Genomic DNA, 18,671 nt, shown 5'->3' with positions numbered 1-18,671 from the left:
GTATTCATACATATATAAATAACTCAGTTTAGAAAAGTGGTATATATCTGCCCGAGTAACTAATCACTAATCAATCACATTGGAGAGTGTTGGGGAAACTTCTCTGTACTGGTCTTACAAAACACTTTGTACTGTAAGTAGTTAAACAACAGAAAAGCTACCCTAGGAAGAAAGCTTTATAAATTAATCATAACCTTAACTAATTTGTAAAAAAAAAAAAAAAAAAAAAAGAATATCAGCCTATCATAATATCCATGGGAAAGTGCAGAAATGTTTGGTTTTTAATTTTTTGTCTGTTATTCTCAGATTGTATGACTCACAAGTAAAACATAGGTCAGAGGAGCTTGTTAGTTCCATATATGCTCAGCATGACAAAGGACTCTAAATGTATATGAAAAGATACTTTGATTTACACATTAGTGTGATTTCAGAGTGTTATACTTATATATGGGAGACATATATACATATAATAATGACCCGAATGCACAATTGTGAGCAGAAAAGGTTTAGCCAAAGTGACACACTCACCATAAACCTTTCCCAAGAACAGCGTCTTGACCAGGTTAAACTGTGTGTCTGAGTCTTCAGGGAGGTTGTAGCTGACTGCAGGATAATGATCCAGCTGAGACATGACAGAGATATAAAGAGATAGTGAGAAGGAAAGAGGGAGGGAGAGAAACACATTAGCATCCTTGTTTCATAGGGAGTCGAATCTAGACTAAAACTACTGACCACAGCATTTTGAAAAGACCCAGGCTAAGATCTGCATCAGCACATTAAGCAGAGTACACAAGATGATGAACAAAAGACGGTAATTCAATGCTGTCAGCCAATGCAAAGCAACACAGCACAATCAGAAGCTCAATGGTCCCCCCTCGTGGTTTCCAAACGCCAGGAAAGCTTTAAATATGGTAGCTTAGTAACAAGGAAACCACTCACATAGTCATACCTTGATTATCCTTCATTTTAAATTCCCATGAATCCTGATCAGGTCAGTGAAAATGAATTAAAAACACTTTGCAAAAATCAGGTAAATAGGATGAACACATATTGCGTCTAATACTAACCCGAGGCTGTTCCTGATTTCTTTTTTCTTCTGGCGTTTCTACACACATCATATATAACTACACTCTTCAAACAATGACCATAAAATCTGAGTGTTAGAAATGTCTCTGGACCAAAAAACCCCCCAAACAAAACATGCAATTACCTACATCTACCGCTTCTTCTTACCATTTGCTATAAACTATAACCCTGTTTAAAATATCACCTTAGATGTATATATTCTATAAACACTCCAACATTAAAATCCATCATGGTTTTAAAGATGTCAGACTACCTCAAACATCTTTTCTGGAAAGCTGTGATATTTTCGTTTTAGTCACGTCTGAAAAGTCATCTTCTACAATTATCCAGCAAACAAACAGCTCTTCCCTAGAAATAAACGATGATACAAATGATGCCTAATAATAATATGCAATTTCAAAAGTCTGTGGGGGGTTCAAAGGCATTCCTGAGAACTCGAAAAGGGCGGGTGGAAGACGAGCAGCGTGTTTACAAAGAGGAGCATCCGTGGAGATGTGAGAGCAGAGAGGGTGATAGAAGGAGGGAATGCACGACTTTAATATCCCTGCAACATAATTAACTTGTTATTGCTGTTTCAATGAAGTTTCTAATTAGCTTGAAAGCTGCAGCCGATGCTATTGATGAGAATAATTTCAAACCAACAAATTGGTTTTCGGTGTGTTCTAGAATAAAAACCCCCCAAAAAACAAGATCTTCCTTCTTTCCTTCTCCCTGCCCACAGGAGGACTGTATCTAAGCATAAACCAGTCTGCAGAAAGCAGACTGGAGTAGAGGAGTTTGGTTGGAAACAATGACTTTTGTTCCTGGAAATTTGTTCTGTTGATGTGCTGAATAGCTGTCACGGCCTGTTAGCTGGGAGCTGAGCTGGACTGTCACTAAAGGCCTGAGATTTACGTGTGTATGTGTGTGGTAGTGCTTGTTTACAGGTTTAAATCAGCAGAGTCCTGCCATACAGAAATTTCTTTCTACCCACTGCTGCGCAAGACTATTTTCTCCCTCTTTCTCCTCACACGCACACACACGCACACATGCAGACACACAACATATCCTAATTTGATTCCTTCCAAAAGCCTGGTCTCAGTGGAGCATTGTGTGGGTTTTGTTTTCCTCTGTGACTGGAGGGTGGGATAATGGGGCACAATTAAATTGCGCTCAGCTTATTTACTTTTATCTGAGAAAACAAATTGACTGCACAACCACGGAGGGAAGCTTGAGTCTTGAAACCCCCACAAAACGATCCACTGAGGAAGACGGCCTGGGAAGAAACCTCATTTTACCAAACTTTGTCAATTACAACCGCAGTCATTGGGATCTCTTTCCTTTTTTCCTTTCTTTCTTTTTAACACAGTGCCATTTAGAAAACGCAGTTGCTGCCTCTAAAGTCACACATAGCTTACATAAGCAAAGTAACCAGGGGTTAGGCAAAGAGAAAATTAACAAAGGGTGAAATCTATTTCCCTGACTACGTGCTAAAAAAGAATCTAATTTAGCCAATGTGCTGTTTATATGCAAACTCATTTACAGTGCACTGAGAGCCTTTTTACCTTCGTGGCACCTCTGTTTCCTTAATGATGTCTAAGGGATAAAAATACTCCCATCACAGATTTAACACTGAAGAAAAAGAAATGCTAATTTTCCTCTTGAATAAATTGTTTAACATCATTATTAAGTGAACTGCTGAATTTTCGTCTGGTCCGGGTCTCAGGTGCAGCAAGCCATTTACACCGCTGAGTCAACCAATGAAGCAACTGGAGGAGAGGAGAAGAGGAAACGGAGATGAGCCGTCTGCTGCCTGAAGGGACTCCTGACTTTCATCTCTAAACCCTCACAGTGTGAGAAAGGCAAAGTGAGAGATGGCGAGATGGGGAACTTATTTTAATCTCGCCTTGGCGCTCCTTTGATAGCGAGCTAACCTAACGAGACCTCACAGGCTGCTCGAAAACCAAACACTCTCCTCTGTTTGCTGCACTCTGTATGCCTGGGTGTACATGTCAGCACGTATTTTGTGTTCGCAAGCGAACGCCTCACCTTAAAGTAATCCTCAAATAATCTCAACGTATCAAAGTGATCTTTGTCATTATATTTTGTGGGTCTACTTTCTTTATCTAACAACAGTATCTGTTTCTTTCAAACCCCTTCTCCCCCTCTCTCTGGCTCTGTTCTGCCTTTTTCTTTTGTCCTACATTTCTCTCTGACTCTCGTTTCTCTTTCTGATTCAAATTACCACACGCTGACTTGTCTTGCCACATTTTCTCTGCTTTGTCTTTAAACTAAACAGTCGCTTGTCTAAATGGCTTTAAGATTTGGAGCCCTGATAAGCAGAGAAGTGAGGCCTCTGCACCCTGAGGTAAACAGTCCACTGCTTCTTATCCCTTTTTTTTAAATTTGGGGAAATTGAATTTGATCCACTGCCAGCCCCACCAGCACAACTGACTTTTATTGCATCTGACTCATATCTCTGCCTCTCACTCATTTTGTTATCTCGGATGCTCGCAACTAGGCCTTTGATGAGCGTGTGCACAAAAATAATAACAGGCTAGTTCCATTTTCAGTGCTGATGGCAGCTACTGACAAAACTGGCATTTTAGGCTTTAATGCATTATTCAATAAATTAAAAAAACAAAACAAAAATTCAAGCCTTGGAATTAGCCAGTAGAGTTTCCAGCATTCAAAAGCAGTTATTAAGCATCTCAGCATTTGCATGCAGTTCAGTACACTTCATATGTTCTGTACACTTCAAACGACTCGCCGTCAAAGAGTGACCGAAGCTGTGCGATCATCTCGTAGAAAAAGGTCATGTTTGCACCACGCATGTGTTCTAAGATGAATATTTATACACAGGCAGGTGGAACAAACTGATAAAACAACACTGACATAGTATCACACTTTATATATCACTCACAGTTGCCCCATTTTTTCTAAATGATAAAGAAGATACAAATATTTGATGATCACCTTTAAGGGTTTTAGGGTTTCTAAATATTTTGCTGACTTCTTCATGCTTTACTATCCTGACTTTGGTCCTGAGTCATTCTTGGAGGCCCCTCATGGAGCATAACTGCAACGTAAACGACACAGGGCCATTTGGCAGGTCTGAAAAATGCTTTATAAATGGATGTTATGGTTATGATTACAAAAAAAAATCATCATATAGTCTATAATAAGGTGAAGGACTAATGCTTCAGTGCACCTTTCAGTTGATATTTCAGCCATTAGTTATTATTTTAATCATTAGTTATTATTAATCTCTTGCAATCTTCTACAATGTGTCTGAGAGTTCTTCCTGTTAAAAGGGAGTTTTTCCTTTCTACTATTGCCATTTGCTTACTCACACGGGTTCTCTAATTGTTGGGTTATGGTATTTACCTTAAAATATAAAGCACCTTGAGGCGACCGTTGTTGTGATTTGGCACATTTCAATGGATGGATGATACACCATGCTGCCTAAATATAAACGCTGCTTCGGTCCTCTGATGATGGGCATGGAGAGCGTTACTGAACACATCGGTCTAAATAATCCCACAGGTGTTGAAGTGGGTTGAGGTATGGAGACTACGGCCATAATATATGATTCACATCATTTAAATAAATACTCATACAAATCATTGACCCCTGGTGCTGGTGCTGTCATTTTTGAACGAAACTACTCCCAGGTTCAAAATTTTTCATCCAAAGATAAAAGCTGGTCACTCAGAAACAAACTGACTGACTGACTTTTGCCATCTTTCCATGTCTTTCTATTCTTGTTAAATGGACCCAGCCTTTGGAATTAAAATACTGCCACCCATGGAATAAACAGAATAATCACACACTCTCAGTGCAGTGAGCAAAGTGTGCCAGCAGATGGACAGCCAACAGGCCTTGCCTACAAAAGCATAGAAAGGTTACTCTTATTTTCACTTCTTGTGGCAAAAGGTGCCTTTTCTGCATAAATTGGGACATGATGCCAAAGTAAAGACAGTAATTTTTGTATACACATAGTTATACTGTTATACTTGCATCCACAAGTATCTAGGTCTTAGAGTTATAACCCCACTGATGCTGACTGCTTACTGCCTACTAATGCTTAGCGTGGTTCCTTGTTGTTGTTGCAGTCCTCCTGAGGAGAACATGTACTGTTCTTTGTTACTCATTAGTGCAACCTGCAGACAAGGCTGATTTTGAAAAGAAAAGTAGAAAAAAATTGCTCTGAGTTATGAGAGAACCTTTGGGAAGTAAGGAAAGCTATACAGTATTGGAATGGACAGATGAGTTAGACTGAATAATGTTGATTTTTGTAGTGCAGTGTGAAGCCTTTGTAGTTAGCTGATCTGACAGGATCTCAATAGTGCAGGCGTGTCTGTTGGTATGCAAGTCTGCGTCTGTTTACGTGCGGCTATCAAGTGCATGTACCTTGAAAAGAGCCCTGAGGCGGTAAGGCAACATGAAAAAGTTTCACTCATCAAAGTTATCTTTGTCAACGTACCTTCTGGCTCTACTTCTCATTCCTTATCTGTAAACTTCATCTATTTTCTCTCCTCATCTCCCCACCCCGCAGATCACTCATCGATGCCTTTTTTTTCCTTAAATCTAAATGACCACATCGTGCCCATCAGTGTTCGTCTGAATTCTTAACACACTTTAATGTTTAACTGTTAACCTGTTATAAAGGGAGAAAAATTTAATAAAGGATTGTTTTTCTGTTTTCTTTTTTAAAGTACAGCCGCAGCACCTCGAAAGAACCACACTGGGATTTTGTACTATAGAGTTAGTAGTTCAGTCACATACTCAAGGCAAGACTGAACCTCGACACTGTCGATCTAGACACAGCTAAGCTGCTTTCAATCAGCGCAGAGCACACTGTGTGCATGTATGCATGTGTGTGTGTGTGTGTGTGTGTGTGTGTAAGTGATGAGCAAGGAGTCTAGCGGATGCTCCAATCACTTTCCATGCCACTACGAAAGCATGTGTTATGTTAAAGTACTCCCAGCGGAGTGATGAGCAGCTACAGGAATGCGATTTGCTTAGAAAACGATTATCATTGGATGTTTCAGTTTAATTTTCTTGCTGTCTGAAATTTTTCGCTGCAGTGTGTGAAAGTAGGTGATGAGATCCCAGGATGGATGAGGTCATTGCTTCATGCAGGTGACAGACAGAGAGGGCTGTAGTAGTGTAGATTGAATGATTACAGGCTTGGGAGTATGGGACTGTGATTCATTGTAGTTCGCATTTAATTCCACTTAATGAAAGCAAGAATTAAAAGACTTCATGTTAGATGCATATTCTGTTTAACAGTGTTGAAACCGAACTTTTAGAATTTATATTAACATTTGACTGTTTCATTCTTTTCCTTAATGTCTATATCCTCTAAACATAACAATGACAGCATCTGCAAAAACATCCTGCATTTGAACATATTCATATTTACATGTTCAAATGCAGAAATGAACTGGATAATCTCAACAATGTCTCCCTGCACGTAACATACATATTCTTTTTTTAATTGTTTTGCAAACTTTTGATGTGTTTATTTCATAACAATTATGCTAGTAATGATATGATGATGAATAGAAACTGTAAGCAAAACTGCTGCTATATTAATTATCACATGCTCTTACACAACCGCAGCTTGAAGCTTTGAGCCAAGCAATTTTTCACAGAGGATGGGAATCATTTTATAGCTAAGTTGAATGCTATGGTGCCTTCTGGCCACTAGAGGGGAGTGATGTGTGAAGGGCTTACCCATTTAATAAGGGGTGTCAAATATAAGGACAATGGGCCACAATTGGACGTGCAAAGACTGTAATACATCCCATTATACAGTTTTGGAAAACGCGAAGAAGAGCTTAGATGTTGAACTTTTACCTGTATTTTCATAGGTTTTACAGCTTTTCCTAATAATATTTCCCTGTGGCCATTTATACTAAAGTAAAGTAATAGATAAGCGTTTAAATGGAAGAAGAGTGCCTGTTTTTTCTTTATTGACTATAGAAATGTTTTTTTAATTGTTTTTGTTTTGCAAAGGCTCAAGAGTTTAAGAAAAAGCACATTTTTAGTGACTTAACAAAACTTTCTACTTGTAATTACAGGACAGTCTGGGCAATGAGCCAGCAGAACGTTTTCCATAATCTTGCACATTTATTCCTTACACTTCAAGTCATGCTGATGGATTTCTTTCAATTTCTATATAGCAAAAAAACTGTAAGTTTTGTTAAAATTGCACTTCTTCTTCCTAAAAATAAACATGTAGTTCAACATCTTTACACTGACAGAAAGGGAAGTTTCACTTCAGATCAACGTGAGCTGTATCTGATCCTTGATGGAAAATGAGTTTGACATCCATGATCTCGATTCACGGGGTTTCCTGTGCGTATAAGGAATATAAATATGCCCACAGTATGAAATGGTTAAGCCATTAAAGTGTCTGATATTATCAGTATATTACGTTAGTGTGCAGATACAGTATTTAAATTACACATTCTATAGGAAGCCATGCGGAAACTGTTGTTTAATTTTAGAATCCAAGACCATTTGTTTCTTTTTATTTCTCATTTCTTGTGACAATCCATTTCTTGGCAAACCCCGACCTGTCAGTGCAAATATGAATTTATTCCGATCTGGATGCAATCAATCTCTGGCTTTTACAAGTGGCTTCTATCCATTTAGAGCCCTCCTTAAACTCCAGCCTGCAGCCAAATGTGTGCATCTTAGCCCAGAATAAAGCCAGTAATAGTTTAGCTGAATTCTCACTCCATCCTTGACAGCTACTGACTAGGCTTGGCTGTATCGATCAGAGCTAAGCTGTTCAGTCGCACAAAACACACGAGCACATAAAATGCACACAACGGCAACATGGATATAAGTAATTGATATGCACAAACACATGCACACGCACAAAATATCCCACACAAGCACATGCATTTAATTATCAGCATAGAGGAAAGAATTTGTGGAGTTGCAAACACACAACAATATGCGCTTACGCGAACACACACGCGCGCACAGATCGATGCGTTCTCTGTTGCTATACTTAGGCTGTCTACTGGAAGTAGATTAACAGTGGCAAAGGACAAGCAGTTTCATCACAGGTGAAAACAGCACAGGACACTGCACTCCTCTCTGACTTACTGCAAACCATTGAGCTAACACTTCCTGCGCTCGTGTAGTTCTGTACCCGTAACTGAGAATATGTGAGTGTTTTTAATTTGTATGGGACCCAAAAGTCCCTGTGCTGCACAGTAAGTTGAAATGTAATCCTTACTCTGAGTAAAAGACTAAAATAAGAGCTCAGATGAGCACGCGTGTTGGTTCTGTACCTGGATGGTGATTCTCCTGTCGTGACGGGACATGTTAATACTATGTGGCTGTCCATTGGCCAAGTTACGCTGGTCCACATCTATGGTGAACGGCTCCCTCAGACCACCCAGGTTATATCGCACCTGCAGCGAACCTGGAGACGTACAGATACAGCAGTTTAAAATCTCAGACACTAGGTGGCGCAGTCAGTTTTTTAGGCCTTAAATATCATCAAAGCAGTTTTCTGTCAGCTGCTGCTCCGTGGTTGGTCGTTGACTAAGGAGGATTTTTGGAGATTATACCAATGTGTGCTGCAAGGAAGACGTTTAAATGTTGTCTGCAGTGGTGAGCAACAATTTAATGTGCGTGTGTGTGTGTGCTGCGTGTCAGCCTTACCATTCTGTCTTAACACCACGGCAAGATAGTCCTGCGTCTTGGAGCTCACGTACATCAGAACAGCTGGAGCACTGGATGTGCTGAAACTAAAGGCCACCTCCTCCTTTGTTAGATTCACCTCATGTGGTGTGAGCTGGTGCGTCAACACCTTGGTGTCTTTACTGGCTCCCGCAATGGCTTCAGGCAGGAAGTTGTACTTTACCAGCGTCCCTGCCTCAAAGAAACCTCCAACATCTGGGTGAGATGATGGAAGAAGGAACAAAATGTAGGACCAAAATTAAGCTCTCACTCAAATGCAATAAATGTTGCTTGCTTCAACTGTACTGTGTTGTAATGTGCGCTTAAAACACAAGCAAGCAAGAAACCAAGAAAGAAAGAAAGAAAGAGAATTTTCCATCAAAAACAAGCCACAGGGAGCCACTCACAAGCTCATAGATGCAAAGACACAACAGGGTAGACATATTATATAGCCAGAGGGGAATAAACACACACATAAATAAGGCTGTGTTCAGATGATGTAGTAAAGCGAGTGTTAAATTGCTGTAGTCCAGCATTTGAAACCAAACAATGCACTGTTTACCAGTACATTAACAAAGCTAATGGCATATTTCAACCATACCAGGAGGCTTATTGATTCTCATAATCAAATATCGAGAAGACGAGACCTTATTTTTCTATAGTCTATTTCTGTTACACTCCTTGTTTGTGTTCGTGTGTACGTGTACTCATTCGCCATGTCTGCGAGTCAGTTAAAAAGGAGATAAAGGCATAATACGTGTGAAATTAAAGAGAATGGTTGCAGGGAAAGCAGAGAGAATAGGGTTGAGTGCGTATGTGTGTGTGTGTATGTGTGCAAATGCCACGCAATATGCCTCAACATGTTCTCCTTCCCTCTGCAGCCACGGTGAAATGTAAAATTACAGCCCTTACGGGTCCAGAATTTCAAGCGAACACATTTATGCATCTTTTTTAAAGCTTCACTTCACCCATCAGCTCCCACCAGACACAGTACAATAAATACTTCAAGCTACATTACTTTAATTTAATAGAACACTTATTACTTGAAAATGGGTAAGTTCTCTGAATAGTATTGCCACAGAAGCAAAATCTCAGCTCTATTCAGGTTACCTACCAATTTTATCCTTTATTTAGCTTTGCAATCATATAGTTCCAAGCCTCAGAAGTCTGGAGAGGCCCATTTTAGCAATCTTTTTGTATTAACTGAACTTTATTGTTATGGGTAAGCTCAGATATTCCATATTAGAAAGTGCTATCCTCCCTAAACCTGTCAAACTACTTTTAAATTTGACAAAATTAACTTAAAAAATGATGTGTTTAGACAAATGTAAACCTAGCTTAAACATGGTTAGGAAGAATTACCATAGTAAATAAGAATTATTTATTTATTTCATTTAAATATTCATAGAGCAGCCATTCCCAAAGTCAAGAAGACATATCCTATCTATTCCTATTTTCACTTTAATAAAAAAAAACATTTCCTTGAAATTCTTTATTTGAAAAACATAAACAGCAATGTTGGCCAATGTGTGACCACCTGTGACTCGGGCACAAACTTCAATGTAAGAGCAGATTATTACCTGTTTGATCAACATTTTATATAAATGAATGAATTAAATGTAAATGCTTTTAAATAAACTTCAAACTGAATTTCTGTTATTACTCAAGCTCACCTGCAGTACCTTTGCAGCCCTCCAGGGGGCCCTAGCCAACCCTTTGGGAATCACCGACATAGAGTATTTTATAGTTAGCAGTTTATGCAACCACATTGGCAGAAATGCTCATTTACTCATTTCAAAGTATTTACTTATATCTTTTATACTGTCTATGATGACAAGGTGAGTTTTTCTTCTACTGTCAGTAACAAGTACTAACAATCATTGTAGTCTATTAAGTATAATGAACTGTGTGTGTGATGACACCTGTTAGCTCTATTTAGTGATGTGTTCATGTAGTATATAATATACACTAGAAACAAACTCATGTAAGTCATGGAGAGCATTTTCACATTTAAAATACTCTCACAGTAAGTTTTTTCTCTTTCCTACTGGGGAAAGAAGGAAAGAAAGTACCCCAACTTGTTACCCAGAGCTTCAGTAGCAACACATAAAATTGTCTGGAACCTTAATGGGGTATGAGCAATGCTGCAGAGCTGGAGCTTTTCGTGTGTGTGTGTGTGTGTACTTCATGTCAGTATGAGAAGAAGTTTCGGATGTGGATTCTGAGCAGTGCAAATCTCAACAGGTACATGTGCAATTGCATTTTTGCAAGTTTTAGCGTGCGTGCGTGTGTTCATACGTATGTACATGTGCACACCAGCTCCACGCGAGACCCTCAAGGGCAGAAAAGCAAAAGAATGAGAGTGTATAATAACAATACTGCAGGGTCCCCTGAGCAGTGTGTAAATATGGATACAATGGAAATGCACTATGCAATTATGGCTGACTTCATGCATTTTTCACTAGCTGGGAGGATGGGGAGAGAGTGGTACATTAAAGAGAGGGAAAGAGAGAAATTTGGGAAAGGGCAGAAAACTGAGAAACCAGGAGAGGGGCAATTGAGAGAGGAGCGAGAAAATAAGTGTGGCAAAGTAAGAAACGGAGGAGGAATAAGTGGAATACATATTTATGGGGACAAGAGTAAAATAATTGTAAAGGAGTGGCAGGAGAAAAGAAAAAACAGAGCATAATAAATGAGGGGGAAAAAGTAGCAAAGACACAAAGAGGACAGTGAGTCCAAATGAAAGGAAAAAAAAACTGTAGCAGAGTGAGGGAAAAAAGGGACACAAAGGAATGAAAGGAGGAAATAGATGATGAAGTCACATGTCATCAATGTTCCCTCTAAGCTGCGCGCGTGTGCAATTGTGCACTGCTGGCACGGTCTCTGCGCACAGAAAATCTGCGTTGCGCACAAAAAAATAATAAAAATAAAAATAAAAATCTAACCTGTATTGAAATTAAAATTAAAACTTTAACAATTCTGCTTTGCAGTGTTAGTAAGTGACTGGCTGCTCCCATATAGGATTAGAACGATGCCACCTTATCCCATAGTCCAGCCAATAACGCGATTCACATTCGTATATACGCAGCAAATCAACGTTGTTGACAGGCTATGACAACTAGTGATGTGCGGATCGATCCTGAAATATCGATTCATTTATGTTCTAGAATCGATTCTCACATTAAAATATCGATATTTTAGTAATTTAGGGGAAATTTGTAGTTTATCATTAACAGGAACACAGTGGGAAGAACCTATTTCATTCGGTTAGTCTACATTGGAAGGAACTACTAAATTCACCAGAGAAACACACACACACACACATGAAGAGAGGGAGAGTATGCATAGTATGCAAACGGCTACCAAACAGCCATCATAATTCGTCGTACATTGAGAACAGGACAAATCAACAATTGACAATGACTAATTAATATTAAAATCTGTAACATAATGTATTGTTTGGAGTTTAGTCTGTTACTGTTGCTATTTTTACCATTTCTCTTTGGAGCAACTGTAACCCACATAATTTCCTTCGGGATTAATAAAGTGTTCTGATTCTGATCATTTCAGGATGACCTGCCATTATCCAATGACACATCTGCTTATCTGTATCTTTTGCTCGTTTCTCCTCCTCTTCTTTTCTATTTTTTCTAAACTGAGCACCTTATGGCTTTGAACTTTGCTTTTCCATCTTCCATTGGTTTTAATTTTGGACTGCAGTATGAACACAAATCCCCCAACTCGAGGATCGCCACAACATAACCTAATAGGGCTTTGGAGTTGACGTCACGCGCAATGCATTGTGGGAGCGCGGCACCCACAATGCAATGCGACCTACACCTTAGTTCACAGATTCACTTTGTCTAAGGTATATTTCTGGGATTTCACACAACCCAGGATTCAAATCATGAATACATAATGGGCTTGGATTTACAACATTATGAATGAAAAAATTATGAATGAAATGTGCTCTATTTGGAGGCAGCAGGCCTCCCTCCCCTTTCCACGGGTTGTGTGTGAGACATTAAATCATCAAAATATAAAATTTAAATTTTAAATTGTTATTGATCCCTTTACTCCTAGTCCTACAGTGTATATTTATTTTCTTACTCTTCTTATATTTATTGTTTGTTTACTTGCACTGCTGTAACTGGAGCCTCGTCGTTTCGTCTCTCTCAATAGTGTACTGCATGCAGCGGAGATGACAATAAAGTTTACTTTGACTTCAGCAGCGAGCAGGCGCACTGAGGGCTCTCGCGCTCACTTTTCGCGTACAGAATTTCGGAAAAACATCGGTGCAAATTATAAGTCCCCCGCCGCCCCGCCCTCTCCTCCCTGTGCCGCAAGCAGCAGGCGCACCTTGCAAACGGAGGGCGCCCTTACTTCCAGCAAATGGGTGATAGAAAACCAATCGGTGCCCATGCCATTCCCAATATGCGCTGGCTGATGTCGGGCAGCATGAGTACGAGCAATTTATTTATTTATTTTTTGCCGATGCCCCACCACGATGCCGCCCCGGGCAGCCGCCCGTGTCGCCCGTATCAAAAACTGCTACTGCTCAGAGTAAATCATATCACAGAATATGACGAGCATATGTTGAGGCGAACTGAAGACGAGGAGTGGACATGGACAGGTGCTGCTAGGGCGAGACAGACGTCTCTCACGGAGTCCTTTAGTGTGGCAGGCAGGCAAGGTGTTCAAATAGCACACAACTTCAGTTTTTTTTATTTCAATATGATGAATTCTGCATTATTAAGTGATAATAACAACTAATCTGATGACCTGTAATCATTATGATGCTATCATTTGAGACACAATAAATAAAATACGTTTTTGTATAAAGTATTGGTATCAGATCAGATCGATACCACCCTGAATTTTACTTTCAGTGGTATCGCACATCACTAATGACAGCGTCCTTATGTGCCGACACCGGTGTTTTAGCTAGCAAAGCGGTGTGGCTGATGTGGAGTGAAGCCACGTTGATGACAATGTGTACAACCATTGGAGATGTGAGCAGGACAGACGGAACAATTGTGTGGACTTTTTAAATTGTGTTGATAGGCCACGTAAAACCAGAGTTATGATAAAAATATATGCAATGTTTGGTTTTTTTGGTTTACTTTCATTGTTTATATTTACTGCGGGAAGAAACGGTAAAAAGGCATTTTTATAAGGAAAAGGCTTGAAAGCGCTTACACATATAGCACAAACATTACATGGGGATACAGGTCGGAGATTGGCAGAATCAGAGAAAAAACATTGAAATGTACACTACAATGGGGAAAGTACAAGAGGAAAAAAAGAGACCCCTACTCATGCTATGCTTCCATGGTAGGACAGCATGAGAACAGGAAACAAAAAAACTCCTCTGCACAAAAAAGCACATAAATGCCCACAGCACAACATTGTGAAGACATGACAAGACGTGCCATCATGGCACCGGATACCGGTACCCATCCCTAAACTTGGATAGATTCAATGCTGGAGTGACCACAGTGCACACGTCTAAAGGACCGCTCAGGGAGTTTGTGTGTTCGCTCAGACACGTGAAAAAATTAGAGGGAACATTGCATGTCATGCACAAAAACAAATAGACACAAGGGTGTGCTCTCTCCCTTTCTTTGCCTCTCTCTCGCTCTCTCTCTCTCTCACACACACACACACACACACACACACACACACACACACACACACACAGTAATCTTTATTCTCTAAATCCTGAAATGCCTGATTGGTTATGACAGAATTCTGAGGAGGTCTTTTCATGTCTTACACTAGCATATCACCACACACTGTCACCCTCCTCCACACCACACACACGCACGCAAGCCCACACCAAGACACACATTCTGCCTTTCTGTCATCTTGTCACCCCCCTGCCAAGAACACAGGGGGGAAAACACCATTCGACTTTAGGAAACAAATTAATTCACGTGTCGGGGATCAACTTCCTGACTGGGAGCGAGCAGAAAGCCTCTGACAGCGCCGCTGCTCTTCTCCCGAGAGAATTTCATGAAAACTTGTTTTGGGAAATAGAACTTTAATAGTGTATCTAATGAATCCCGGTGAAACAAACACGATGCTTTAGCAATATGCAACAGCGCAGAAGCAGAGTTACAGTGTGACACTGCTTGTCTGTGATCTTCAAAGAAAACATCAGATCACTAGACACACCTCTTACTGAAGTCACTCACGCTTTGTTTCTGAGTTTGATCTCTCAGCTCTGCATTTGCACAGTATCAGCATTCAGCGAGAGCACTCTAAAGTGAGGGAGAATTGGTGGGTAAGCATAATATTACCCTCAATCGATGCCTTTTATCGCAAGCCCAAACACTTTCAAAAACGACAGCGCCAAACTGAATAGGAAGTGGGGCACGATCACAAAGCGCAGCGACAATCACGGTGGGTTGTCGGGGAATGAAGCTCATTGAAACACAACTACTCCAGCGGTAATCCTGGTGCTGTTTGACTCTGGCTTTGTGAATAAAAGAGAAAGCGCAAATGATAACATGATCTCAGAAATATGCCTGCAAAAGTTGTCGGAGAAAATGTTAGCCGAAGGATTATTGCTCAGTGTGTCATCCTTAATTTCCGAGCAGAAAAGCAGTCCTGCAAGGCCAGGAAATGGGAAAACAAAACCTGATGTAAAAGGAAAAAAAAAACCCCTTCAAAACCCACAGAGGGAAAATTTCATTTGTTTTGCACTGAAAGTTTTGAGGACAAAGAAAAGCCAGATGTACATTGTCTTTAAATAGAGTCAAATTGCCTGTCTGAAAATGCCTCTTACCTCTGGTGCAGAACGGACCATTGTAGGCGGTGGCGGTGCAGTCACACAGGTAGCCGTTATACCTCTCCACACACTTTCCCCCATTCCGGCAGTACATCCCAAAACTGTTACAGTGGCCTTGGCAACCGGGCTTGACCCCAGGTGTGACCTTCGCCCTCTCTTCCAGATCGAGAGTGATGCCATTCATTCGTAAGGCTCTGATACATCCCAGGAACCCCCGCTGTCCCCCTGCAGCACCTGAGGACCGGAAGAAGGAGCAGGAAGGAGGGAACGCAGAGGGGGGAAGGATATGTAGCGTCAGGAGAAAAGAAAACAAGGAGGAGAAGGAAGGGAGGACAACTGGAAGTCAGGGTCGCAAAAGTCATTCTGAATGCAAGAGGCTCTATTTTAATCTGTTTTAGAAACATTAATATCCTAATGCCTGGAGGAAGCCACTGATGTCACGCTAATTGTTCTGACTGTGACGCCGTTCTTGAAACAACCTTCAACTCGTTTGATTTCTTCAGTAATTGCAACAGCCTAATGAACACTGTCTCTTAATGAACCTCGCACTAGCATACACATGCAAATGGATGCGCGGATGCACGTAAACTACATGCTCGAGATGAACACACACGTTTTAAAAATGCCGCACAGTGCGCACCTGATTTGAATGAGTCAATGTAAGCATTACTGCTTAGCCTTGGGGTGTCGATAGCCATTCTTCTAAAGTGCTTCCATCGTCATTCTGGCCTTGCACCATTACAGTCTAACTACCCATTAACTTGGACAAAGTAGGGGTGTTAAATAGATTAATGTCGACCTAAATGACCACAGCAATAAACACACTCATAAATATACACCCACAGGTATAGATTCAAAAATACACAAACACACCCACCGAGCATAAATATTCTGTGTGGGTAAACACAAACGTAAGCACGCACACTTGCGCCCACTATCGGAGACGAGAACCGAGGGTCATTTTAGTTATTACTGTAAAACATCTCAAGGGCATCGTCTGGCTTAAGGAAGAGTGTCTATTCAGGAAGACATGTAAAGGAAATGTGAACACACATTCTAGCAGGCGGGGTCGTCCCTCAACAGCTGCACTCTCGCTTATGCAATTTTAGCTTGCCCACATAGGTACAATAGAGGCATAATAAGATTACTAATACATGTACTTTGATTTTCTCCAGCCGATACATTATTCACGTATTGGGATGCAGCTGAGCTTTTGCATGCTTTCTCCTATTTTCAGTCCCATGAAGAATTAGACTTTTAGTAGGCCCCTTAATTAATCTATTTTGTAGTACTGATTGGCTGGAGGTTTCTGCCACCTGTTTACCCAGGTCTGAATCAGTCTCTGATTAAATGGACAGCAGGCTCCGAAGCCTGCGGAGACCGGGGCAGGCACGTATACACACACACACACGCACGCACACACAGTCAGGTGCATACGGTTTCTGTGCTACTCACAAACGCTGTGTAATAGAGCCTGACTGATTGTGACCGCAGTCAATATTGGCTTATCACAGTTACAATCATTTAAAAAAGTAAGTACAGAAATAGAAATAATTGTTTGACACATAACCAAAATAATAGAGCTGATCTGAACCAGCAATAAAGGCGATATGCTCAAAGAAATAACAAAACTGATAACTTGCAGTCACACTTTCCAATCTAAGGAGATCAGGAGATTAGGTGCAGTTTTATTGAAATCTCTGACATGTTGTTTGCTCTCTCCTATCAAAGTCTGTTGCGTAATTATGCCTGAAGCTCTCAAAGACCTTAAGAAAGAAAAAAACCCACTGACATATTATGATATGAGTGTAAGGAACCACCAGTCCCATCGATTTTAAATAGTTAGTCCAGGACTAGATATCCTAGCAAATTTAGCCCAACCAGCATGTTTGATGTAAAAAAAAGAAGTCACCAAAAACCTCTGAATTCAATCACAGGATCTGGAGGAAACTGAGTTAATGTCAAACTACAGATGTGACCTACATGGGTTGGTGTGCCAGGAAAAAAAAGCATGAGCAGCAACTATTTGCCACTGGCTTAGATAGGTCTTTTGCACTGATCTGTTCAGGACAAAGCAATCAAGGATAGTGCTGTTTGGCCACATGTTTGGCACAGGATAAAGGCAGCTTTATTTGAAAAAACCCCTCCACACCAACTGTAAAGCATAGTGGAGGAACAGAGTAGTTTAGGGTTCCTTCACTGCCTCAGGGAGTGGGCAGCTTGCAGTCACTGATTCAGTAATGCAGTCTGCATTTTTCCAAAGTGTGCTTGAAGAAAATGTGATGCCATCTGTCCGTAAGTTAAATTGAACCAGATGTGAACCTCGCACCTGAATATTTATCCTAATCCCCCTAGCAAATACAAAAGGAGGAGATGCGGGGCTGTTCAATGAATAAGAAAAAAAAAAAGTTAAATCAAAACCTGTGGGGGTAATTCAAAATAGGTGCTACATGCAAGAAAAACACCAATACATGTTCTGCATTTTTATATGTACAGGCCCAAGTTTTACGTATATTAGTAAACACGAAGAACTGTAATTATAGTTCTTTATAATTAATAGTCAATAGTATACATTTATAGAGCTTTGGTGATTAAGACAAAAATCAACTAGACTTGTCTCCTAAAACTGTATACTTTACTTTTTAAAATTTTCATTACATTTATTTTTAACGTTTTTGCAAACACCTGTGTAATCAGCATATCTTTAATCTTATGTATATGTACAACATACATATGTGCTTTCTAGCCTTTTTCAGGAAATCATCATATACTCTAAAAAGTGAAAAAGAAGTACACTACATGATTCAGTAGCTTGTAGAACTACTTTTTAGCAGAAATGGCTTTACAGCTTTCATCAGAATTTTTGTCCACCTTTCTGTGCAGGTTTGCTTCAGTTCATTGAGATTTGCAGACATTAATTTCTGCACAGCTCTCTTTAGGTCCAACCAGAAGATTTCAGGCTGAAGTCTAGACTTTGACTGGGTCACTACAGCATTATTTCTTTGCTTCACTTTGCCCTTCTGTTGTAGATTTGCTGCTGCGCTTGGGATTATAGTCCAGTTTCATGACCCGGTTTCAGCCAAGCTTAAGCTGTTGATCACCT

The 18,671-nt window shown here is 40.2% G+C and overlaps 1 protein-coding gene across 1 annotated transcript in view; it reads right to left on the bottom strand.

The window, feature by feature from the left end:
* cntnap2a (contactin associated protein 2a) overlaps window positions 1-18,671 on the bottom strand; it is a 384,903-nt gene that overhangs the window by 18,125 nt on the left and 348,107 nt on the right. Inside the window, exons 19-22 of the mRNA XM_013915179.1 lie at window positions 15,566-15,802; window positions 8,758-8,991; window positions 8,382-8,515; window positions 529-622 (exon numbers count right to left, since the gene is read on the bottom strand). Of these exons, the coding sequence (XP_013770633.1) occupies window positions 529-622; window positions 8,382-8,515; window positions 8,758-8,991; window positions 15,566-15,802 (699 nt within the window). The remainder of the gene's footprint in view (window positions 1-528; window positions 623-8,381; window positions 8,516-8,757; window positions 8,992-15,565; window positions 15,803-18,671) is intronic.

The sequence above is a fragment of the Pundamilia nyererei genome, unplaced genomic scaffold (assembly GCF_000239375.1).
Source record: "Pundamilia nyererei isolate P.nyererei 1_Seehausen unplaced genomic scaffold, PunNye1.0 scaffold00007, whole genome shotgun sequence".
In the NCBI taxonomy this organism is placed as follows: domain Eukaryota; kingdom Metazoa; phylum Chordata; class Actinopteri; order Cichliformes; family Cichlidae; genus Pundamilia; species Pundamilia nyererei.
Note: the sequence above shows the minus strand (reverse complement) of the source record. Positions and strands in the feature narration are given on the sequence as shown.